The sequence below is a fragment of the Semicossyphus pulcher genome, unplaced genomic scaffold (genome assembly GCF_022749685.1).
Source record: "Semicossyphus pulcher isolate SPU_LCO1_2020_fin unplaced genomic scaffold, fSemPul1.0.p SCAF_12, whole genome shotgun sequence".
NCBI classification, from domain to species: domain Eukaryota; kingdom Metazoa; phylum Chordata; class Actinopteri; order Labriformes; family Labridae; genus Semicossyphus; species Semicossyphus pulcher.
In genome coordinates, this window is record NW_027211626.1 from 25,273,746 (window position 1) to 25,297,659 (window position 23,914).

The following is a 23,914-nucleotide window of genomic DNA, read 5'->3' on the forward strand; positions in this document are numbered from 1 at the left end:
CGTGTGTGCAGCCTTTGAGCAGAAGCTTGCAGCCGGAGGACGAGGAGTCCTGAGCCGACCAGGTGAAGCTCAGAGACTCAGCAGCCTGACGTTCGGCTGTTTCCAGGTGAGGGGGAAGAGCCCGCAGGTCCTGACCGGCCCCGCCCCCTCCCTGAGGACCCTCAGCACCCAGGGAGAGAGCGAGGACAAAACTGGTGAGTCCCCTCAGATCCACAGCCGAGGATTCTGGGAGTCAGAAATAGTTTTCAGTCTGTGTTGCATTCTTACTCTGGTTATAGAGTTAAACAGTTGTAAGAGGAGGTGTGAGGCAGTGATGATAAACAGCTGATCAGTGTTCTCCTCTGACAGAGAGGAGCAGCGCTCACACCTCCTCCTCCTCCTCCTCTGGGTCGGACGCTGAGCTCCACAGACCGGATCAGGCTGGACTCCTGGAGGAGGACAGCACTTCTGAAGGTCTGGGTGAGAACACATGTGGAGCTGAGTCCCGGGGCGTCTCCTCCGTGCTGTCCAGCGCTGCATCAGAGGGGGAGGGAGGAGGAGGGGCAGGGGGTGAGGACAGAGGGGGAGGGCTGGAGTTCAGCCGGCCGGGCAGCGAGGCCTACCTGACGGCTTCAGACGACAGCAGCTCTCTGTTTGATGACGACATGCAGCGAGCTGAGCGGCCCCGCTTCAGCCTGCTGGGGGCGTCAGAGGGGGCACCGGGGGAGAGTAAGGAGGGAGGGGGGGAGTCACACAGGGATGACAGCACGTCTGAGGAGCTCAACAAACGCTTCCAGTCACACAGACTCGACTCCTCGTCCTCCTCCAGCGAGCTGAACACCCCCAGCCCCGTCTTCACTCCGGCCATCACCCCAAAACGCCCCAACCCCCCCCAGGACCTCAGGGACACCCCCGCCTCCCCCAAACAGCCCCGCCTGCGGACCCCGGCAGGGTTCGGCCTGATGAACGTGGCTCTGGCCAAGAAACACCTGAGCCAGCCGCCGATCAGCCGCGAGGCCACGCACGGACAAACACGCAACGCTCTGAGCATGCTCCGCCCCCTCCGGCCCCACGAGACAGACCTGGACCAGGAGCAGGAGGTTGTCATGGAGATGGAGAGGGACATGCCTACCTTTCCATCCCTGCAGAGCTCACCTGGTCCTCCTGAACCTGCTGCAGAGATGAGGCAGGACTGTGACGGCTCTGCACCAGGCTGCAAACCTCCGACACCGCCCCTCCACAGGCTGCCCTCCTGGGTAAGATGATCCAGGTCTGAACTTAATAAAGTCAGGCTCCAGTTGAGGATTAAATCTGAAAATAATCTGTTTTATTTTTGTTGATTGTACTTTTTAGTTTGGTTTGATATCTCTGGTTCTGTCCTGAGCAGGTGAATCTTTTATCGTCTGAAGATAAACAGTAAACGGATCAGTAAACTTCCCAGTTATTATCTTTATCTATGTAAATCAAGACTATAAATTCCTGTCATGTGAGGTCAGTGGACGAGTGTTGGGGATTGTAGTACTCACGGCGCCCTCTGCTGCTGAAGTGCAAATAAACAGAAACACATAATCAGCTCTGTTTCACGGCCTGCACGAAGCAGCTGTCTGTGCGAGTGTCTCACTGACTCATTTTCACGTTGTGTCAGAGGTGAATGCGCTTTATCTGTGCATTGCATGTTAAAGCCACAGACTGCGCCTGAAGTCAAGCTAAAGTATTTCCTGCACAAGCAGATCCTGAGGCAGGTGGACCAGGCTCGTAAAAGGAGATGATTGGTTTGGTTCATGTTGCGTCCAGGGTCACACCTTGGATTGATTAATAGACGAATCCTTTCCCCCCTGCGCCTCACTTTGGGCCCAGAATAAGTAACATTTAACCCAACAACGTGGGAGTGGACTTGACTTCCTAAACAGGCCCGCGCTCTGCACTGTGGACCCTGCTCTATAGATGGTTAAAATATGGACTCTAGAGTATAAAGCAGGAGATCTGTTATCTTTACTAAGTGTAACAGAAGACACTGACAGCTGCAGGTGTGCAGGCTTTGTTCCTGTGCATATCAAACCTTTCAAAATAAAAGCTGCAGGTCGTCACATGAGCATGAAGACATGTTTCAGATCGTTTCCTGAAGGTAGAATCTTCAGTGTTTTAAAATGTTGCTGATGTGTCAACAGGAGAGTCGTATCTACGCTGTGGCTAAATCTGGGATCAGACTGTCGGAGACGTCCTGCACAGACGCTGCCAGCAAAGGTGAGGTCACCTGTCCGGCTCAGTCTCTGCTGCGGAGACGTTCAGCTGGTAAACTGATCTGTGATCTGTGTTACAGACTCGTCCCTGCAGTCCTCCTATCCTGCCTTTGTGATGTACACCTCCCTCATCTACAAAAACATGACCACCCCCGTTTACACCACGCTGAAGGGGGTAAGAGCAGCTCGTCAGCAGTGTGTCTGATCACCTGTGAGCCTCACCTGAACACTTTGAGCTGCGTTTCTATTGGCCTGTGAGACGTCACTGTCTGTTTCCATCCCTCCATCCTGCAGAAAGCCACCCTGCTGAGCAGCAGTCCGTGTTCAGACGAGTCGTCCAGCTCCGAGGAGTCGTCCAGCTCAGGAGAGGAGGACGGCTCCCTCTGCAGCTCCCACACCTCTTCCAGCTCCCGCAAAGACAGCAGCCCGGGCAGCCCGCGCTCGCTCAAGAGAGGTAACGCACACACGAACCTCAACAAGCAGCCAGAGCCTGAAAAACTGTCACTACAACATCAGAGAAGTTCACGTCTCTGTCTCAGGCTGTGATACCTGAACGCTTCATTTAACAACAGGATGATTTGTGTTTCACGGACAAACAGACAAAGATTGGGTTGTCTCATATTCTGTATTGGGTTATTGATAACGCATTAAAAGATTATATATATACTTGAGTATCGCAATATTATTTTTTATGATGTGTAATGATTCCGATAAAAATGCACGTCAGCATTCTGATGTCATAAAAGTGAACGTATCTTAGATCTGATGCTGTGGTTATCTTTTGACTGACAGCTTTCCTTACATTAGATTTAACATGTCATTTTATACTGAACTTTAACTCCTCCCTCCTGATACATGTTTCACTCAGACATTCTTGCCAGTTCCCTGCAGTAACTTTAAGCACTGTCCTGTAGATCAGTTAAACGTTTGTGCACCTTTACAGAAAACTTTAACGACACTTTCTCCAACATTACATAAAAGATGATATAAAGTGTCTTACAAACATAATAGTGCTTTATTTTCTATCCCCTTACCTTTCCTCCAGCTGTGTCCACAGCTTCGATGACCTCAGAGAGCGACTACGCCATCCCTCCTGACGCCTACTCCACCGACACAGAGTGCTCGGAGCCGGAGCAGAAGCTGCCAAAGACCTGCTCATCGTCCACTGACAACGGGAGGACTGTGAGTCACTGTGCAGGCTCATCCAGGTGTCCTGAGGGAGACTCCGTTACCCAGGATGCAGCTGACACACCTGTGTAGATTACATGCTCCTGACTGTGTTACATGCTGACAGGCTGCTGCAGGACTGCAGTTCTATCAGATTTATTTACATCTGATTATTTCCTTCAGAGCATTTTGGGACCTTGTTGTTACCCGACAGTTTTTAGACTGATGCTGATTTTAGAGGGAAAAAGTCACACATGACCAATATGGAGGCTGATAATGGTGACATTTTGAGCTGGTATGACCTTTGATCTTATCTCTGTGGACTTTGGTCAGAAGGCAGTTTTCTTAAAAAATGCCTTAATTAGAATATCAAATATTAAACTGTTTTAGAGCGACCTGCGTTATGTGCACATGAAACTGAAGAGCTGTGTGTTTTTCTTCAGGAGCCGATGGAGAAGTCGGGCTACCTGCTGAAGATGGTGAAGACCTGGAAGAAAACCTGGAAGAGACGCTGGTTTGTCCTGAAAGACGGAGAGCTGCTCTACTATAAATCACCCGTGGGTCTGAAACACTCTCTCCTCCTTTCAGTGTGAAACCTACACACTGCAGAATGTTTTATTTCAGACATCAGCTAATTTATGTTTGACCTCTGGAGCCGAGTGCACCATCTGGGCGTAAAAAAATAGGTCTTATCTCTTACGTCCGACTTAGATATGACCGACTTCTTAATTGGAATTTGCACCGAGCCGAACTGACTCCGGTCGTAGCTGCGCCCGGTCTCATGATGCGCGTCCATGTGAACACTCGAAAAGCGGTGACTGTTACCAAGCAACACGTCTCCACTCGCTAACTTCTCTTATGAAATGATCACCAGGAGATATGGATAACAAACCAAGTAAAGACAAATACATTTTACGGTCCGACACATGCTGTAGCTGAGGGGAGAGCTCTTTGAATCAAACAGGAACAAAAACGAAACCCATCAATCAACTTGCTGTCTGCTTACGGATGACACTCTTGTTTTAATGCCCTTTTATTTAACCTCTGAAACAACAAGACACGCTTTTACTAAGTCTGACTTTCAAAACTTACGCCCGCCATGCTTATTGTTGACATGTCACATCTGCCAGGTGGATGGAAGAAGAAGTTCCTACTTTTGTAAAGAAAAGTCTTTGATCTTTTATTTCAGATGATGGAAAATGGGTGCAATAACAAAGTGTTTTTTATTTAAATGTATTTAATTCATAAAATAATATAAATATACACTGTGTGCTTCTTCATCTGTCACCATGTTGAAACAAGGTGGAGGAGCACTTTGTTCATGGTTTACTTCATTAAAAAATTCTTTACAAGAGATTAAAATGAAAAAAGAGTGTTAAAGTGAACACGTCTGCGAATAGTGAACTCTGCTGCCGTCTGCTGCTCCCTGGTCAAATCTGAAATATCTCCATGTCTGAGAATAAACTTAATGATTTATAGAAGCACTGGAGAACGTTTGATGCTGTATTAATAACATGCACAGTAACCTCCACAGGCTGATATGCTCTCCTTTTTTGTTAGTTCTTTTTTATGTGTTCGATGAGGCTTTGTTATAACATTTTAATGAGCTTGATTTATAAAAAGTGTTTATAAAGACTTGAATCTGTCCTTTAAAGATGCTTTAATATTTTTGTTCTTTCTTATATCTTTATCTTTTCTTCATAAATTGTGGTCGAATAAGGTTTAATCTTTTTTATGATTACTGAGTGGATGTTTGTCAACTTTATCTTTGTCTCACAGAGCGACGTGATCAGGAAGCCTCAGGGTCAGATCGAGGTCAACGCCAGCAGCAGCATCGCCCGCGGCGATGGAAAACAAGTCCTCCAGGTGTCAGATATTAAATCCAGATATGGAGTTTAAGAAGATGAAACTCAGAAGACGAAACTCAGATCTTACTGCTGTGTGTGTGTGTGTGTGTGTGTGTGTGTGTGTGTATGTGTGTATTCAGATAGTGACAGGGAAGCGAGTGTACTACCTGAAGGCAGACTCTCCCAACCTGCTGGAGGAGTGGCTCAGGGTGCTACAGAGCGTGCTCAGACTGAAGGCTGCCAGTCCGCTCTTCACCCAGCCGGACATCCGGCCCGGCATGAAGGGGCTGCTCGTCAAGGTCCGAATACTGAACAATAGCACCTTAAATAACTGAACAATACCACCTTAAATAACTGAACAATAACAATACCACCTTAAATAAAGCTTTATTCAGTACATCAGTTTGTTAGTGGAGTGGAAAGGTGTTACCTCCTCACATGCATCCTGTCACAGTGTCACAGCTCTTCCTCTCCGGCAGGTGAAGCACGGATACTCCAAGCGGGTTTGGTGCGCTCTGATTGGAAAAACTTTGTTCTACTTCCGCAGCCAAGATGACAAGGTGAGAGTCAACCTAAAGAGTCCCTGACTTTTCATTTTCATGACTAATAGTTTTTTGTTTTCATGATATACATGTGAAAATGTTCAAATCACAAGTTACAGTATCAATTCCACATGGACACTGAGACACTGGCAGCACTGTACCTGAGATAAGATAATCCCGGAGCGGGCGCTGCCATCTTGCTCATCTGTATCCAGAGTGTGTGCAGGAGAGATCAGCAGTATTGTCGTCCCGCCCCTTCCTCTACCCGACACACACCTTTACCTTGTGTCCTTGCCGCGTTGGAGCCCTCAGGTGTTCTTGGCGTGTTGGAGCCCTCAGGCTTCTTGTGTCGGTCTGAAGCAGATATTCACGCTTATGGAAAGTTCAATGACTGTAGTGATAGTGTTAGTTATGTCTCCTCTCGCCGTTCCTCCTCTACTCTGCTACTCGGGAACAGAATGCTGCAGGAGCCCCATTTGTCCACAGAGCTGTCAATCATGAGGCCACGCCCCCTTTTTACAGCATCAAATAACTAATTAAAGGTAAACTTGTCAGAAAAATGAGCACTTGGACATAAATCAGCATGATAAGAACTAACTATAATGACAGAAACCATGTTTGAGAAAAATGTATTTGACATGTATTTTGATTTCATAGTTGGACTCATGTCCCATCTGTTAACATGGAGGAGGCAGCTTTATGAGCTATACAGCAGCCAGTCAGCAGGGGGCGATATAGAGGGTTTGGCTTCACTTTAGGGGGCTGTCATGTCGGCCATCTTTTTATACAGTCTGTGCTCCGCACTGTCAGTGGTACATAGTTTAGCTTACCTTGTTTTTACTCCTACCTGCTTTTCCAATCAGGATCAGTTACTGTAGGTGATCACTGATCATTGGATCAGTTTGGTTTGCAGCTATCTTGAAATCGAAGAATCCGTCCTCATTCTGTTCATTCAGTTAGTGATCACTTTTAGTTAATTTCCTTTAAAACAAGAAGATGCAGCTTGTTGCAGAATGAAGTGTTTAAAGCAGCCAGTCGCGCTGAATGTGACAACATTCAGTCAGAAACACAGCGACGACTCGGAACTGATCGCTGGATCACCGTGCATGAACGTTTGCCACAGTTCAGTCAGATGCTGGTGTTTAGGTAACAATCACCTTCAAACATCTGAGATGAGAAAAAATAAAACTTTTTTTTTTACTTCTTGTAAACTTTAAGGGTGTGTGAGTCAGAGGATGTAAGTTTCATGAGGAGGCAGCGGCTGCATGGCTGCAGCTCCAGAGTCTCACCACTAGGCGGGGCTATTGAGCTAAAACCAGTCAAGAGACAGAGCTGTTGCTGCTGTCAGCTCCATACTTTGTGTTTCATCAGGTAGTTAAGTTCATTCTTTGGGAAACATCTGCACGACATCTGCACCCACGTGCCTCGCTTAAACACTTTAAAGATGTGTGTGGTGGAGTCCGTCAGAAACGAGAACGATGAAGATTTAAAGAAGAGCAGGAAGTGACGGCACGAACGTCTGTTTTAAAATTAGTTTAATTTCAGTGTGTGTGTGTGTGTATTAATGTGTGTGTTCCCAGTTCCCCCTGGGTCAGATCAAGCTGTGGGAGGCCCGGGTGGAGGAGGTGGACAGGTCGAGGGACTCGGATGATGACCTGAAGGCTTGTGGGCGGAGCCTACAGGTGACACATTTTACCATCTCCATCCACCCACAGGAGCAGGGGCCGACGTACCTGCTCATCGAGAACAGCCACGAGAAGGTCAGCAGCTCTCTGAAACTCCATCTGTCTTTGTTTTTGTTGCAGCAGAGCTACATCCAGCTGCTCTCACTTCCTGCTGCACACAGCTAACCGTCGAACGAACGAATCACATCGAGCAACAAGAAAACAACGTGTAAAATTCTGCACGATAAAATATATACATAGATCAATACTGCAGGAATATTGCATAAATGCATGCATCCATGGACAGTGCCACCTCCGCCTCTCACCTGCAGGAGGCACAGTGGTTATGGTAGTAACATGTAAAATCAGCAGTCAGGTTAATGCAGTTGTCCTGTCCTGGCCTCACATCTCACTGTACAGGAAGAAGAATACACCTTTGCCTCAAATAAGGGCTATAGTGATTATAAGTCTAAACTTATACTGACAGCAGGGACTCCTTCAGTCCTCAGTAAGAAGGACATTAACCAAGTCCAGTTGCCTTTTGGATTAAGCTTAGAATTACCATGACCTGAGAAACTTCACAGACATGTTGAACATCAGCGGTCTGTTGTTTGTGTCTCCTCCTCGGTCGTCTCTGATGTCGCTGTGTTTCTCTGCAGGACTCGTGGCTCTTCCATCTGTCTGTGGCTGCAGGAACCACGGTGGGGAAAGTCGGCACCGACTTCGAACAACTGCTGGGAAAACTCTTCCAACTGGACGGAGACCCAAGTCAGTGTTTCATTCACACATTCATTTCTGTCTGTGATTGTGTTTAATTGTTTATACGACAACCTGCATTTTTCCCTCCTTTTAAATTGAGTTTATGCCAAAAACAATCAAAACATGCCTGTAATCTTCATGATTCACCATCCACATTCACCATTATCGTTGATAAACACACAGTGAAACTAAACCTCCATGTTAAATCTACTGCTGCTCTCTACTCTAAAAGTTCTTGTTGTTTCCACTGACAGGCTCAGATTGTTATTCTAAGTGTGTGACAACGTTACAGAAAGGATCCCTACAGAGATAGACCTTTTTGTTACAGAGGAAGATGATTGTTGTAACCACAAACAGATCGCTCTCAGCAAACACACCAGACTCCATTGACAAAAACAGTGATTTTAGCTCACTGAACACGGGAGCTGCTGCTCTGCTGCTGCCTCGATCTGTTAGTTTGTTTGTGTTATTGTGTGACTTTGGTGTTTTAAATGGTTAGTTCAAATCCATCTCAATATTCTGTTACAATCAATCAAACAAACTAATGTATTTATCTAGGCAGCAGCAGAGCAGCAGCTCCTGTGTCCTGTGAGGTAAAGTTACAGTTTTTGTCAATGGAGTCTGGTGTGTGCAGAGAGCGCTGTAACGTCTGTTTCCGAGCCTGTCTGAACTTTTACTGGACCTACTTTGGTCGGCCATGTTTGCTCCCAGATCTTTTTGTGTCTATTTTTCATTTGGACCCAAAATATTTAAAAATAGGCCTCAGGTGTGAAAATACCAGAATTCCCGTGTTCATGTTTGTTTTTAAATCAATGTTTCTGTCAGCTTCTGTCTTTAAGTTTTTTCCCTTTTGTAAAGACCACATTGTACTGTATTCATCTGCATGACCTTCCTTTGTGTTTCAGACTCTCTGATCTGGAGACATCCCATGTTGTGTTTCAGTAAAGAGGCTCTGTCGTCCCCTCTCACCACGCTGCCTTCACTGGCTCTGCAGACCGAGGCCGTGAAGCTCTTTAAGGTACAAACACACAGCTTCACACCGGACAGGACCAGACGGAGGAGCTGTGCTGAATATATTTTAATGTTACTGTGGTAGTACATTTTGTGCACATTTTATTTTAACTGTTTTATTGTGTTGCATTGTATTACTGCTACAGACCTGTCAGCTCTTCATCAACGTGGCCATCGACGCTCCGGCCATCGACTACCACGTGTCTCTGGCTCAGAGCGCCCTGCAGGTGTGTCTTGCCCACCCCGAGCTGCAGAACGAGCTCTTCTGTCAGCTCATCAAACAGACCCGCAGGAGGCAGCCGCACGGCCACCCGGGACCCCTGCAGGTCTGTATTCTCACCACACGGGGGCAGCAGCAGCATGTGATATTATCTGCAAAAACAGGGCGTGAGAAAATGTTGGATATCGTCAGGACTCAGTGAAAAAATTTGGAAACAGTTTCGAGAAACAAGGATGCACTCAGGAGCACTTCAGTCGGTGGCTGTAAAGTCTTCACTGTGCCTCGGAGAACACTGTCACCTTAATGTCGGCACGTTTGACTTGTACATGCAAACAAACAAGTCCTCAAAATACCAGAAACTCCCTGTGGTCATGTGATCTTCTTACCCAGTAACCAGACAGCAGTGACTCCAGCAGGGGGATACATAAGGATGAATGTTCACCTGCTGGGTTTAAAACAAGACGTAAATCCCAGCGTGGGATGAGTCTCAGGATGAAACAGGATTAAATGCGGCGCTGCGTCTCGTCTGTGTTTATGAATTAAGTCTGTGTGGCTGATTCATCAGATCCAAACGAAACACAGCCGAGGAGAACAGAGTGAACCTGAAGCTGCAGGGTTTCACTGCCGGCTGCTTCCTGTGCACATTCTCTGTCTCATGTTTGTGTGTGTGTGTGTGTGTGTGTGTGTGTGTGTGCTCCTCAGGGCTGGCAGTTTCTCGCCCTGTGTGTGGGCCTGTTTCTGCCTCAGCACCCTTTCCTCTGGCTGCTGCAGGTTCACCTGAACAGACATGGGGACTCCAGGTGAGACATCCTCAGGGGTCTGAACGTCAGCATGAGACTCAAATGTTTGAAGAAGAAACACTGAAAACAAATCTATGTCACCAGGTCAAACATGCAGAGACACGTTGTGGCTTACTTGTTGTGCGTGGAAGAGCAGCGCCACAAGCAAGGATTAATTTCATTAGTCATTAATGTGGAAATAGTTTCTCATTAATTCAACCTTCCATAAAATGTTTTTTGAGCAAAGCTTCTCACAGTTTGTGAAACCCAGTTCTTCAAAGTGTCGATTTTGTCTGTGACTATAATTCTGACTCTTTGATGAAAGGACGAACAAACACTTGAACAGTTTATGTCCGGGACATTTTCAGAGCCGTCATAAAAAACATTTTACTTTCTGCTTTATTGGTAATGTAACGTAAACGTCTTTGTGTTTGACACACTGTCTGTACGCTCAGTGGTTCAGGATGTTCTCCTTACAGTCACTGCTCTGTCAGGGTCAGTGAACGAAAGGAGTCAGCTATGAAACGTCACACTGGAGGTCGTGATGTTGGACTGAGTATCATCACGGCTGTGATTCGGTCGTAGGCCCTGATGATTCAGTCCAACATCACGACCTCCAGTGTGACATTGCTTTAATACAACAGTTAAACAAGCAGCAAATATTAAACAGTAACAGTCAACAACAGATTACTTTCTGCTCCACCAACTCAACTAGCTCCACAACCCAAACATCCTCCTGCACTCTGTGTCTGCAGGTGAGCACAGATCAGCTGTTTTTATCATGTACATTTATCTGTTTTAATTTATCAGCAACCAGTGAGATAAGAATAACCTGGCTGAGGTGGAGTGATACAAAGAGTGAAAAGTCCCAGTGATGTTGTGCTCTGTATCACCGTTCATGGAATGCCTCTTGTTCAACCAGATTACTTGGTCAGAACTAACTGTTGTATAAAACACAACATGCAGGTAACAACCTATCAGAGCTCAGAGTGACGTCTTTTGTCCAGCAGTCTTCATGTCCTCTCAAAGAAAAGCAGCAAACACATTCAACAGGCTGAACCAGCAAACGGTTCACTTTAAAAACATTCTGTCTGTTTTTTTCCATCAATACACTTCACACAAACGTAATCAAACCTCAGGATTTGTCACAGCTTGCTGTCAGGTTTAGTTTACTCATCATGAGTCATCCAGGTCATTCAGATGTTTACTCCGAAAGGACCTGAACATGGTTTCTAATCTGAAAGTTACCTGTCACTCACAGGTAGCCCCGCCCTAACCCCTCCCCTGCTTTCTGGTCTGTGTGACTCTCAATGGGAGCATCAGTGACTAAATGAACATCATGCTGTGTTGAAGAAGACTTGAAACTACAGATTGAGACCATAAACTCATTAGGAACATGTTTACTGAGGGAATAAATCAGGAGAGGAGGAGGAACATTTTCTCATAGACTTCTATAGGATCACACTTCTTTTACAACCAGTGCAGTCGCCCCCTGCTGGACATTAGAAAGAATGCAGGTTTTAAACTTCCTCTAGTTTAGTTTTTTACAAACACTGGAATATTTTTGGTTTTATTTCCATCGTTTGTTTTGCACGTTTCAGTTGCTTCGAAGGATAGAAAACGTTAAAGATACTTTAAGTGAATTCTGGTCACAGTCTGTAACTCAAAGTTTGTATTTTTTGGCCTTTTATTCCTTTATTGATCGAGAGAGGACAGTGGATAGTGTTGGAAACAGGAAGAGAGAGTGGGCATGACACGCAGCAGGGGGCCAAGGGTGGGCCGCTGCATCGAGGACTGTAGCCTCTGCATCATTTAACCGCTGAGCTAAACCAGCGCCTCACACTCTGTGAGTGTAACTATGTGATGTACATTGGACATATACTATACCACTGTGTCATTGTGTTCCTGTTGTTGTCAGGACTGAGGTGGGTAAATACGCCATCTACTGCCAGCGCTCTATGGAGCGGACCCAGCAGAGGGGCGAGAGGCAGGCCCGGCCGTCCCGCATGGAGATCCTGTCCATCCTGCTGAGGAATCCCTACCATCACTCCCTGCCCTTCAGCGTGCCCGTTCACTTCCTCAATAACACCTACCAGGTACCATCACGCCGTGCAGTAACACCGCTGAAGCCTGCAGAGCCACATTCTCAGACTTTCAGGAAAGGACACAGGGTGAATCCTGTTAAGCTAGCTCATGCTAACAGTTTGACTGTAGCTGCTAAGCCTCATGTCACTCTCAGTTTCGATTCAGACGGTACAGCTCCACCCATCATTTACCTGTACGCTCTGTTGTTACTCTCTCTCTCTCTCTCGCTGTCTCTCTGTGATGCTAACAGGAAGTAATGACATCACAGCCTTAATCCTGAGTATCACCTCGGACTTGTTCGACTGAAATACAAAAACAGCTACTATTGCTACATGTTTATTCAATTTCAAGGCAAGGGCACTTTATTGGTGCAGAACATTAAACACAGCAGGGCGATGACATCACAGCAGGTAAAAGGTGTACAAAATACACAAGTGCGAAAAACAGGCGAACAATACAAAAAAATATAAAGTTTATAAATCATTTGAACGTGTCGTTGCAGGTTGTCTCCACTTTTCTTTTGCAGGGCGTAACAGGTGTTTCTCTTTCACCCAGCAGAGTGTAAACACATTACTTTAGACAAAACTGTCACCATTTTGTTTTCTCTGTTTGAGGTTAAGGCACCAAAACTATATGGCTGTGTTCGTCGTTGGTCTTAAATAAAACATCACAACACAGACCATCCTCTGAGTTTGTTGTTGACATAATGTCGTCCATCTACATGTTAATGTAATTCAGCTCTATTCAGTCGTCCACATTCGTGGATAACACGTTCCAGTGTAACGTTCTGATGGTCAGCGTGACAACTGATCGACAGTCAGGTAACTTTACGTTGAAAATCTGCAGGAAGTCTGGTCTGAGCTGCAGCTGAGCAGCAGTAAAGTGTGTGATCATAAATATGAGAATGATGTGTGTGTGTGTGTGAAGTCACAGTCAGGTTGAGCTCTGCTGGAGCTTTAACCTGCAGGTTCACACAGAGATTCAGGAAACACTTTAGATCACAGGTCAGAGAGGTCATACAGAGAGAGACCAGACGACATCACACACACACACACACACACACACACACACACACACACACTCTGTGAGACGCAGGACGAGAGCCTGCATGGTCGACATTATACCTGATAAAATATTAGCATTGTCTTTGTGAGTATGTTAGCATTCTGATGTTAGCATAAAGCGCTGCTGTGCCTCAGTACAGACTCTTAGAGCTGCTGATGATCACAGATCGAAAACGCTCCCTTACTCTCCACATTCAGACGGCGGCCATGTTCCTCTGACGTCACCCTCAGGGTGGGCATTTCAAATTCTGTTATATTTTCTTGTTATGTCATGTGTTACAGGTTACAGATATTATTGTGAATATGACTGTTGTTATCAAATATGTTGTTTTACTTCCCTCAAGATTGTCACTATTGATTGCTATTTAGATCAACAATCAGATTATCTACATTTAAACTCTTTGCACACGTGGATCACAGCAGTACGACATCAGTACAGCTTTTTCATTTTCCCACCTGTGCATGTCTTCAGAGGAAATGTAATATATGTGATCATTGTCATCACTCTCCTCTCTTCTTCTGTGGTTAATACTCGCAGGTGGTGAGCTTCGATGCTTCGACCACAGTGGACGAGTTCCAGTGTCGTCTCAACCAGGACACCAGCATGAGGAAGACGGGGCTCTCTGGTTTCAGCCTGTACACCGACGACCCGACCGGGCGAGAGCTGGAGCACTGCCTGCAGGGAGGGGTCAAGGTGCGTCTTCTGCTCACGTGATGGAGAGAAGAACAGTTTAGTGTCTGAACACAGCCCTGTCTCCTATATGTCTTCTGCAGATCTGTGACATTATCTCCAAATGGGAGCAGGCCTCGAAGGAGCAGCACACGGGCAAGTCTGAGAACACCAGGACAGTCCGCCTCACCTACAAGAACAGGTACGCTCATTCACCTCGTCCCTGATCCACCAAGAACTCACAAACATGACCCAGAGTGTCAGCGCTGTCACCCCCTTGCTTCAGGTACATTGATGTTTTAGCCAGACCAGGTGAAACAAACAACCTGTTCCTTAACAACAGGAAGCCCGGAGTGTCGGTCCATGTTGTGTCTCCGCTCTGTGATGAAAGGAGGATAATTCATCTCCCTTTAAAAACGTCATCGACACTGAAGGGCCACGTTCCTGTAGCTCTGTGTTCAGTGATGAATAAAATACAACAGAGCAGCGATTACACTTAAACCAGAGGTTGAAGCTCTAGTTCATATTCCGATAAACTTTAAAGCAGAGATGTGTGACATGGTTTGAAGGATCATCAGGCTTGTTATCACACAAACCTCCTAAAAGCCAAACACTGTAGTTGAGAGTAGTATGAGAACGAGTTACTGTATGAGTCGGCTGCAGACTTCCATCAAAGACTTCCTTCTCCGTGCGCTGCATTGTTTACAGTCCAGTTAGCAGCCTCGAGAAGCGACCGTGTGTTCAGATCAAAGTGAAGGGAAATTCTCCCTCCAGCTATGTGTGCTTAATAAACGCTGTCCTCTCTTGGTTCGGTCCATCCCCCAGAGGAGCGCCTGTTCATCTGTTTGTGCTGAGTCTCAGTTTCACTGTAAACAGTAAGTTACACAGAGGCTGCACTCTGGCTTACTTCAGCGGGATGAAGCCCAAACAGAAACAGATTTTTTTGTGAGTGACTTTAATTAACGGTTCTTCAGTTTGCTGAAATAACAACATCATGATGCAGATTAGGAACAACATGAAGCTTTGTCAGGTCTGTCCTCAAGAGGAGAAGAAAACTACTTTAACATGACAAGTTTGTTGAACGGAGGGCGGAGCCATCATTTATGATGCATTCAGGAAATCTAAAGGCTGAACGGTGACACAGCGTGAAGGAGATTTGTCTCAAGTTGAATGTTTGGATCTAGAACAGATTGTAAGCCGTTAGCATGCAGATGTCTGTTTATAGAGATTAAAAAGAAGCTCAGTCGTTGTCAGATGAAGCTGATGGGAGCCGAGATGTTGTTACGGTGGATCACGTTCCTGCTTTTGCTCTCCACACGGACTGTTTTCTTTGTACGTAGAATCTGTGAACAGAGATGAATGTCTTTTCTGAATAAAACAAAGGAAAGGTCTGAAGAGTGACTGAGAAACCCTTAAAATATTAATTAATATTAAATAAAGACAAAAATACAAAACAAACAAACCGTGAGAGTTCGATAATATTCTCATCTGTCATCCGTGTCTTCTGCCTCTCGTCTGCAGGCTGTACTTCTCTCTCCAGGTCAGGGGGGAATCAGAGAGGGAGAGGCTGCTGCTAGCTTATCAGACAAACGAGGCCATCGCAGCGGGCCACTTCCCCGTCAACAAGGAGCTGGCTCTGGAGATGGCCGCCCTGCTGGCTCAGGTCTGCCTCCTGTTAATGCACATACTTTAATTTATCTTTAATGGAGTAGAAACCAGTGTTCAGTATAATGCTCGTGTGTCTGTGTTCAGGTGGACTTTGGGGACTTCGAGCGTCCCTTCTCTGCTCCTGGATCAGCCCAGACCAAGTCCAACCAAACCCTGAAGCAGGTTCTGGACAGATTCTACCCCAAACATTACCGCAGGAGCTCGTCTGAGGAGCAGCTCAGGTAACAGATCAGGGAGGTCTCATGACAGAGTCTCAGAGTACAGAATATAACCGACTGCAATAGAAATAAAGCTGCCCCCCCCCCCCCCCCTTTCCTCAGGCTGCTGCTGCAGCGTCTGTCTGCTCGCTGGGCCTCCCTCAGGGGTCGCAGTTCATCCGAGTGCGTCAGGATCTACCTGACCGTTGCCAGGAAGTGGCCTTTCTTTGGTGCCAAGTTGTTTGAAGCAGAGGTAGGTGAACTGCAGGACGATTGAGCTGCAGTGATTGTTGTTGATGTGATGACGGTGAAATGATAACTGTGTAGGAGTTATAGTCAACCTGAAAAACTCTACAAAAGGAAGGTGGATCAGCTGATCACACATTCCAAATCCAGATCAATTTGATCCACATGAAATGTTTTGAATAACTTTGCCTTGTTTTTTTAGAACTATATTTGATCATCGTTGGTCGTTTCCATAATAATGTATTTTCTTTAATTGTCGACTCAAACAGCTGATTCATACCGTGCGCTGCAGGCGTAGGTATACAGGGCCGATGTGCAGAGTGAGACATAGTGCTGAGGGAAAGGGCCGTCTGACGTCAACGTGAAGCGGTGACAAAATACTGAAATCCAGTGCACACCTAAACTGACATGTTTGTTTATATGTAGGACTCTGTTAAGTGGCTTAAGAACGTGATGCTCCTGACCCCATCTGCAGCCGTGCTTAGCTTAGCTTCAGTGAAGGAACTCTGACCGGCCTCTCCTAACAGGAGCCGTGCTGCCTGTTATCTATGGCTACGCCACCGGGGGCAATTTGGGGCTTCAGTGTCCGCCCAAGGACACCACCAACCTTCCAACTGAGAGACGGCCGACTCTGCCACTGAGCCACAGCCGCCCAAATGTCGCTACGCCGCTGTAGAGAGACAGCGATTCACGTAATCAATATAAAAACATGCCTACAGTAGAAAGTACACTGCAAAGATGTTTTATTTAGTTCCTTTATTTAGTTCCTTTATTTAGTTCCTTTAGTAAAAAACGAGGTTGTGCATGTTGTGATGATGTGCTGCACCCCTTTATGTGAACACGCTCTTGGTTAGTTACAGAAACCCAGGGCTGATACACAGCATCTCAGTCATGTGACCTCTTCAGAGCAGCAGATAAACGATCTAATCCTCCTCCTCACCTGACAGTGTTAGGACCTTCCTGGTTCACCTCACCGTGTCTATCAGCTAACTCCACAGGATATTTGACTGTTATTGTGAAATGTCTTTGGGCTGGATCTGACTTCCTGTCTCTCTCTGTGTTTTCAGTCCATCACTCCGTCTCCTCAGCAGGGTGCACGTGTGTGGCTGGCAGTGCACGAGGACGGCATCAGTGTTCTGGAGCACAGCTCTGTGGTGAGCATGTCTGCATACTGGCCACACTCATTTCACCCTACTGCTGGGGTTTCCTGTCATGCAAACTGTGCAGCGTGGACAGGTTCCTGATGGTGTTTGGATGCTGGGCAAGAACACGGCATTGTTTTATTTAACAAGTGCAGGCATTGGACGTTATCCTCTGTGTGTGGTATCTGTGGTCTTTTGATTGAACTCATTGAGTCCAGTTTGACCAGCCTGTTATGACACACACGTCGCCTTAGTGGGACGAAAACAAGAAGATGTGTAATCTCCTGGGGTCTTGGTCACACATTATAAAAAACTGTGTCACATATAAAAATGTTTGCGTCCTTGTTCTCCAAACACGACTCTCTGTGTGTGCAGAAGCCGCTGGTGTCCCACCCCTACAAGAGCCTGATGACGTTTGGAGGCTGCAGACAGGACTTCATGCTGGTTGTGGGACAGAGCATCGGCACCAACGCAGGCAAAGACAAACCTACAGACAAACATCTGTTTGCTATGGATGCCTCCAAGGTGAGAGAGAGAGTAGACTGTGGCTCTACATGAGGCCTATTTCGAACCTAACACCAGTCAGAGATAACGGGGATTAGAGGGTGGTTATCAGCTCTTCATCTTCATGAACGGGGTGTTGATGCATCATATGAGCCTTCCTTCACACAGACAGACTGTGCTGATCGCGGGCCATCGAGGGGAACAGATTCTTATAACAGACAGAAAATCAGCTCTGCTTTTGATAAAAGCGAGGAACGCTGCAGAAGATGACTGATCTGGTGCAACGAGTCTGCACATACAACACATCCCCTCCCCTGAGTATCTGCTGTATGTAGCTCACAAAGAAAAGTGTGAGTGTGGAAGTGTGACTCTTTTTACAGACTTTTCAATCTGACACTGAACACACCCTCCTCTGGGGCAGCTCAGGTCATAGACTGTATAATAATGGACGTAGCCATCGGTTTCTCGACTGCCTAATGAAGCCTCGAGTTTGGGATTTGGCGGAGGAGTGAGGGGTTAACAAATGCTTAAGTTATCAAAGCTAAACAGTCTGTGTGGCTTAGCTTTGATTCATTAGCTGCTGAATGAGCCAGTTTAAGTTTGCGTTCCCCTGTTACGTTCCCCTGAATGGGCTAGGGGATGAGGGGAGTAACAATAAAATTAAAACCCAGGAAAAAGGAGGAAGGAACAATGTATCAGCAAATTTAAGAGGAATTTATTAAACTAAAGCAAAAATGAACACAAAGCGAGCTTCTTTCAAACCAAAGAGAAACTGTTTTCTAAGACAAACACTATAAACCAAATAACAATAAACAAACACAAAGGCCTTGAAGAAACGCCCTCCTTCCACTGAAGGAGTAAACCCGAACACGAAGACGTCACACACACAGCCGGATGTCCCACCGGCGCGGGCTGTCTCCTCTCTGCTGCTCTTTTTACTCTCTCCTGATTGCTGAATGAGAGCCAGGTGAGCTTCGTCCCCTGCAGAAAGGGAGAGCAGCACCTGAGGAGCACACAGGAGAGAGACGCACACAGAGAACACAACACAAAACTACGGCACGTAACATTCCCACAGAGGAGATCCAGCTTCCTGACACTGGGGGTTTGCTTTAGACTGAATCAGTTCATAAGAATTAAGGGTGAAAATTAAATGTGTATGAGTAGCTTCAGTTATAACTTTTCAATACTGTGCAGGTTGTGAGATTACAGAATGTATAAATATATTCCTTAATCAGTGGGAACAAACCATCATAAGGCGTCCTGAGTGTGAACACCCCCTCTGTGACTTCTCTTTGTGTTTGGTCAACAGATCCGGGAGATCACCCTCCTCATCTCCAGCTACATCAACAGCGCTCACCAGCAGAAGGCCGCCGCCCATCACCTCTCAGCCCCCGCCCTGATGGTCGCTCAGCCCGTCAGTCTGAAGAGCAAAGAGCTGAGGAGCAAATCCCCCCCAGCACTGGGACGGCCCAGCAAGACCCCCACGCTGCTCTGACAGGAGGGAAACATCACCGAGCCCTCTGGGAAATATTTACTTCACTGATATTATAAAATATAAAGAAATGAATAAATGGCTGCACACGTGACTCACTGGGATAGATTCATGTTTGAAATGAAGACTTAAAGTTTTGTAGTCACAGGCTGTGAGGGCGGCAAAGTTCTGACAGGCTCAGATTGTTATTCTAAGTGTGTGACAACATCACAGAAAGGATCCCTACAGAGATAGACCTTTTTGTTACAGAGGAAGATGATTTTTTTAACCACAAGCAGACGTTACATCTCTGCACACACACCAGACTCCATTCATAAAAACGGTGATTTTACCTCACAGGACAGGAGCTGCTGCATCGATGAGTTTGTCCGTTAATGTCACTCTCCCTGAGCGTGGCTGTTAGCGTGGACGTTTGTTGACTGGATTCTTGGCAGTGAGGCTCATTCACATAGGGGAGGCCCAAATGTCTTTTTAACCATATTAACTTTGTGATCAGGAGCACAGAGACACTGTTTGCCTGGCGGGTCAGTTAAAGGGGCAGTTCACCTTTTGCTGTGTGTCAGGTGTGCAGGTTTAGTGACCTCACCTCTTAGTCCATTCAAAGGTTTGTAGACGGGGAAGGTGCGCGGCTTCACAGTGTAAGATGTTGTTAAATGATGGAGGATACTGAACAGTATGATGACAGGGTAAGGAAACAGCCTGTGTGCAGTGTAACTGTGACCGAGCTGTTTGTGCCCTTAGTTACTGAGTAGCCAGGAGAGAGGTGAAACTTTGATCATGTATAAATACTGCAAACCTCTATGGTGAAGGAGTGAACACCTGAAGTGAGCCAGGCTCTCTGAAATTTACATGACAAAGGTTTTTTAGGGAAGTACATTAGGGTTTATTTCTGCTGATGCAGAGGAAGGAGGCGAGAGGATGTGACGGATGGTTGCTGGAAATGTACACTGAAAGAGAAAGCAGAGAAAGTTTCCTGTTTCTGAGTGACAAAAAATATGAAGTATCTAAAGGAAGCAGTGACGTATTGAACTAAATATTAACTGGAAAAACTGGTTATTTTATGTTGGGTACTTTCAAAAGAGGATTTTTCCTCCCAGTAGTCTCTCCGGCCTGTGCTCACTGTCAGGCTTCATATTTATTTGTTATGTTGAAGAAACATCATCATGTTGTTTTTAAATGAATAAAGTAACTACAGCCAACACGCTGCTTGTTCCTCTGAGTTTATTAAACCTAAAACCAGTTCATGTTCTCCTGCTCCACTCCAGCTTCTCCCCCACAGACCCACCTCCTGCCCCCTGATTGGTCGGCTGGATCTGACATGCTGATACCTGCAGCAGGTGCCTGACAGCCAGTGACGCACCCTCATTCCTGAAGTCTCTCACACAGCAGAGAGAAAAGGGGGAGGGGTGGGAGAGGATATATGATACCCAACCTGTCTGAACTAGTTAGAGGCATGCTTTTGTCCCTGTGCTGCCATGGAGATGGGGAGGGGGAGGGGAAGGGGGGGCTGGGTGAGGCAGGAGAACTGAGACAAATTGTACACAAAATACTTTTAATAATGTGCTTCATCAAAACACTGAAGCGCTGGAGAATCAAACAGGAAGTCAGCATTAAATCTATTGCTGTTTTGTCCTTTCAAAGTAAAGTGACACGTTTGTGTTCTTCTGTCATCGCGTTCCTTCATGCTGTTAGAATAATAAAGAATAAACCGTCACTTTACTGTAACATACGTAAAGGTTAAACAGGGATGGTCTCCTGCAGAGCACACACACACACACGCACACACACACACACACACACACACACACACACTGATCATGTTGTGACAGGTTTCACAGTGACTTCTTACCTTAACAGTTGTTGAGAAGCTACACTGAAAACAGAGCTCTGCTGTCTACCAATGACTTCACGCTGAGGGAAGCAGAACTACAGGTGAGCTACCTGAGAGAGACATGGTTCCTGAAGCTGCTGAGAAAAAAGGATATCAAGCTTATTTGGAAAAAGAAGGTCACTAACCAAATTGACAAAGTGAAATTGATTTGAAATAATAAAGTTTCACATGAAAAAAATCACAGGACAACAGAAAATACTGAAATGATTACACGTGTTCACACGTCACACAGAAACCAGAAAGGTACCTGTTCATGGGACAGTGAGGACAGCATTGCTATAAAAAGCGAATTGACGCCTAAAAACGTTAAAGACATTAAAAACTAAATATAAAATATTTTGAAACTAACAATCCTGTAATTCAGCTGTGATAAACACCACCTGTAGGAAACAAACTCACCTTTTTTATTTTTACCTTCGTTCAAATGAAAACATTTAGTTTCATGTCAACACAACTGAAACAGTCAATTTTTATGTTAACCTGTTTGCTCATATGTTTAAATTTCTTTAATATTATACAGTCAATAATCATGGTATAATCAGCTAAGGTTCATTTTAAGCATATGTATTGTCTGCTCCTCTCCAGGGTCTTGTGCATGATTTACTGTTGCTCCTTCTGTCTTACAGAGATAGTTGGTGGCCTTGTCTGGGCTGAGAGCTCCAAAGCAAAGGATAAGCTCGAGATAGTCAGACGCCTCAGCCAAAGCCATGACAATAACACCTTACTTTGTCTCTGTGAAAGGGAGTTCTTCCTGTAATGTATAAAATACACTGTGTGCCTTGATTCTGTCAGTCAGCTCGACAGCTACGTTCTGTGTAGTACTCGTCTGACCCAGCTCGAGTTGTTAATTGCTTTTACTCATCTTTTAATATTCTTTAATTAAATGACATCAAAAGACTATTTGTTTCCCAAAGAACTTTATTGGTCTCATCATCAGAAATTGCCACCACACTTGTTATTTCTCTCCTGATTTGTAGCTTCAGATTTTAACAACAGAAAAAACGACGTGAATCATGTGCAAATATGGATGTAGTGGAAATACCAGCAAGCTTCTGCAACATGTAGTTTAACTGCTAGTTTAAATACATGTAGTTCACTCCGCCCTCACACTGGTGTAACCTGTACTTCAGTGGAGTGCAACGCAACAAGTTCTCCCCTCAGCTCACACTCATCCTGTCCTGGTCGTATTGATCATACAAGAATAAAGTCAATTGAAAGTGTCAGAGATGCAGAAACGGTTGTGCGTCCTCTCATGTCCTACAGACTGAACAGAACTCAGAACAGAACCAATGGGTCAGTTATTCAGGGACAACTGTGTAAAGGAGTTGTAGAATATAGTCTTGCAGAACAATGTATTAATAAGTAGTTTTTATAAATGAGGTTGCAGCTGCAATTTCTCTGTTGTGTTTGACAGCAATTTGTTTCAAGGATGGAAATGTTGACGTTGCTCCTCCGTGCTTAATGAAGTGGCATCCCTGTAGAAACTATCCGTAGTTTCAAATGTTGAAGGACTGAAGGAAAGCAAAAAGCCACAAAGCTTGAAGAACATCTCAGAGAACTGATCATTATGTGTCTGTCCTCCAGCAAGAAAAATAATCAGGTCCTGTTTGATACCAGAAACGACATCGTCTCTCCCAGAACCAGAACAAACCAATTTCCTCGAACAATGACTGCAATAAGCGTGTTCAGTATTTTGTAGAAAATGTTGCACATATTAAAGACAAAAGGTCTGCCCTCTCATTAGACGTCTCTCAAACCATCCATGTGAAACTCCTTTTGTCCACAGAGGAAACTGCAGCACAGATGAAACCCTCCATAAAATGGGCACATGATTGTAAAGAGTGGTTAAGGGAGAGCGAGCCACCACAGTCCAGCCCTGAGCCCCACTGAGCATCTGTGGGACGTGCTGGAGAAGACTTTATGCAGCAGCCCGACTCTCCCGTCATCAATACAAGATGTTGGTGGAAAATTGATTCAACTCAAATAAACGTTGTGACATGAGCTGATCAGAACGATGCCACGGCGAATAAGCGGCGTACTCAAAGCTAAAGGCGGACTGTCTGTGGCCTGGCAGTGTGTATGCTAATAAGCAACCTGTTAAAGGTGAATGTGTACCTTTGTATAAAGTGTTACTACAAAGTTGATTATTAACGCCTCGCTGCTTTGCTTTGGCTTTTCACCTCACTTGTGAATAAAGGCTGCAGCAGAGCTTTGAGTGTGTGTGTGTTTGTTGTGTACATACTGCATGTGTTCATGAGTGAGCCAAAACCAGACCAACAGGTTGAACGTAACGCCAAACCGTTTCAGACACACAGCTACAAATGACTAACCACCTCCCTCGGCTGTCAGTTCAAGCAGGAAGTCAGGCAGTATCACCAGTACAGACGACACACTAGTTCCTCCAAGAGGTGCAAACATTAGATCCATTAATAACTCACTCACTAGTTTTATTATCAACAGTTTGTCATGTTTCACGCAGAGATGTGAAACTTTTGCTGGTTCCAGTCTTTGGGCTTCGGGAGTGTCGGCTGGACAACAGAGACATGACTTTGGGCTCTCTGAAACGTGAGGAGGGTTTTTCACAATTTCTAATCCTGGAATTAGTCAGAAAGTAAATCCATAAAAATAAACATTGGTTGGAGCCTTTAAAGGTTTATTTTCTGTCAGGATGTCAACACAGTAACTCAGGCTTTAAAAGTGAACGGCAGCGATTCAAGTTTCCGTCAGAGACAAACAATACCAGGACG

The 23,914-nt window shown here is 45.6% G+C and overlaps 1 protein-coding gene across 1 annotated transcript in view; it reads left to right on the forward strand.

The window, feature by feature from the left end:
• The window catches only part of plekhh2 (pleckstrin homology domain containing, family H (with MyTH4 domain) member 2), a 36,152-nt gene extending 15,682 nt beyond the window's left edge, over positions 1 to 20,470 (forward strand). Inside the window, exons 7-30 of the mRNA XM_069658405.1 lie at positions 12 to 194; positions 349 to 1,235; positions 2,148 to 2,223; positions 2,300 to 2,394; positions 2,514 to 2,673; positions 3,265 to 3,401; positions 3,830 to 3,943; positions 5,166 to 5,252; positions 5,374 to 5,532; positions 5,713 to 5,793; positions 7,356 to 7,535; positions 8,099 to 8,207; positions 9,104 to 9,216; positions 9,356 to 9,535; positions 10,132 to 10,229; positions 12,127 to 12,304; positions 13,896 to 14,051; positions 14,132 to 14,229; positions 15,549 to 15,690; positions 15,780 to 15,916; positions 16,016 to 16,145; positions 17,206 to 17,292; positions 17,656 to 17,805; positions 19,094 to 20,470. Coding sequence (XP_069514506.1) covers positions 12 to 194; positions 349 to 1,235; positions 2,148 to 2,223; positions 2,300 to 2,394; positions 2,514 to 2,673; positions 3,265 to 3,401; positions 3,830 to 3,943; positions 5,166 to 5,252; positions 5,374 to 5,532; positions 5,713 to 5,793; positions 7,356 to 7,535; positions 8,099 to 8,207; positions 9,104 to 9,216; positions 9,356 to 9,535; positions 10,132 to 10,229; positions 12,127 to 12,304; positions 13,896 to 14,051; positions 14,132 to 14,229; positions 15,549 to 15,690; positions 15,780 to 15,916; positions 16,016 to 16,145; positions 17,206 to 17,292; positions 17,656 to 17,805; positions 19,094 to 19,279 — 3,923 coding nt within the window. The 3' untranslated portion in view covers positions 19,280 to 20,470. The remainder of the gene's footprint in view (positions 1 to 11; positions 195 to 348; positions 1,236 to 2,147; positions 2,224 to 2,299; positions 2,395 to 2,513; positions 2,674 to 3,264; positions 3,402 to 3,829; positions 3,944 to 5,165; positions 5,253 to 5,373; positions 5,533 to 5,712; positions 5,794 to 7,355; positions 7,536 to 8,098; positions 8,208 to 9,103; positions 9,217 to 9,355; positions 9,536 to 10,131; positions 10,230 to 12,126; positions 12,305 to 13,895; positions 14,052 to 14,131; positions 14,230 to 15,548; positions 15,691 to 15,779; positions 15,917 to 16,015; positions 16,146 to 17,205; positions 17,293 to 17,655; positions 17,806 to 19,093) is intronic.
• The last annotated feature ends 3,444 nt before the right edge of the window (positions 20,471 to 23,914 follow it).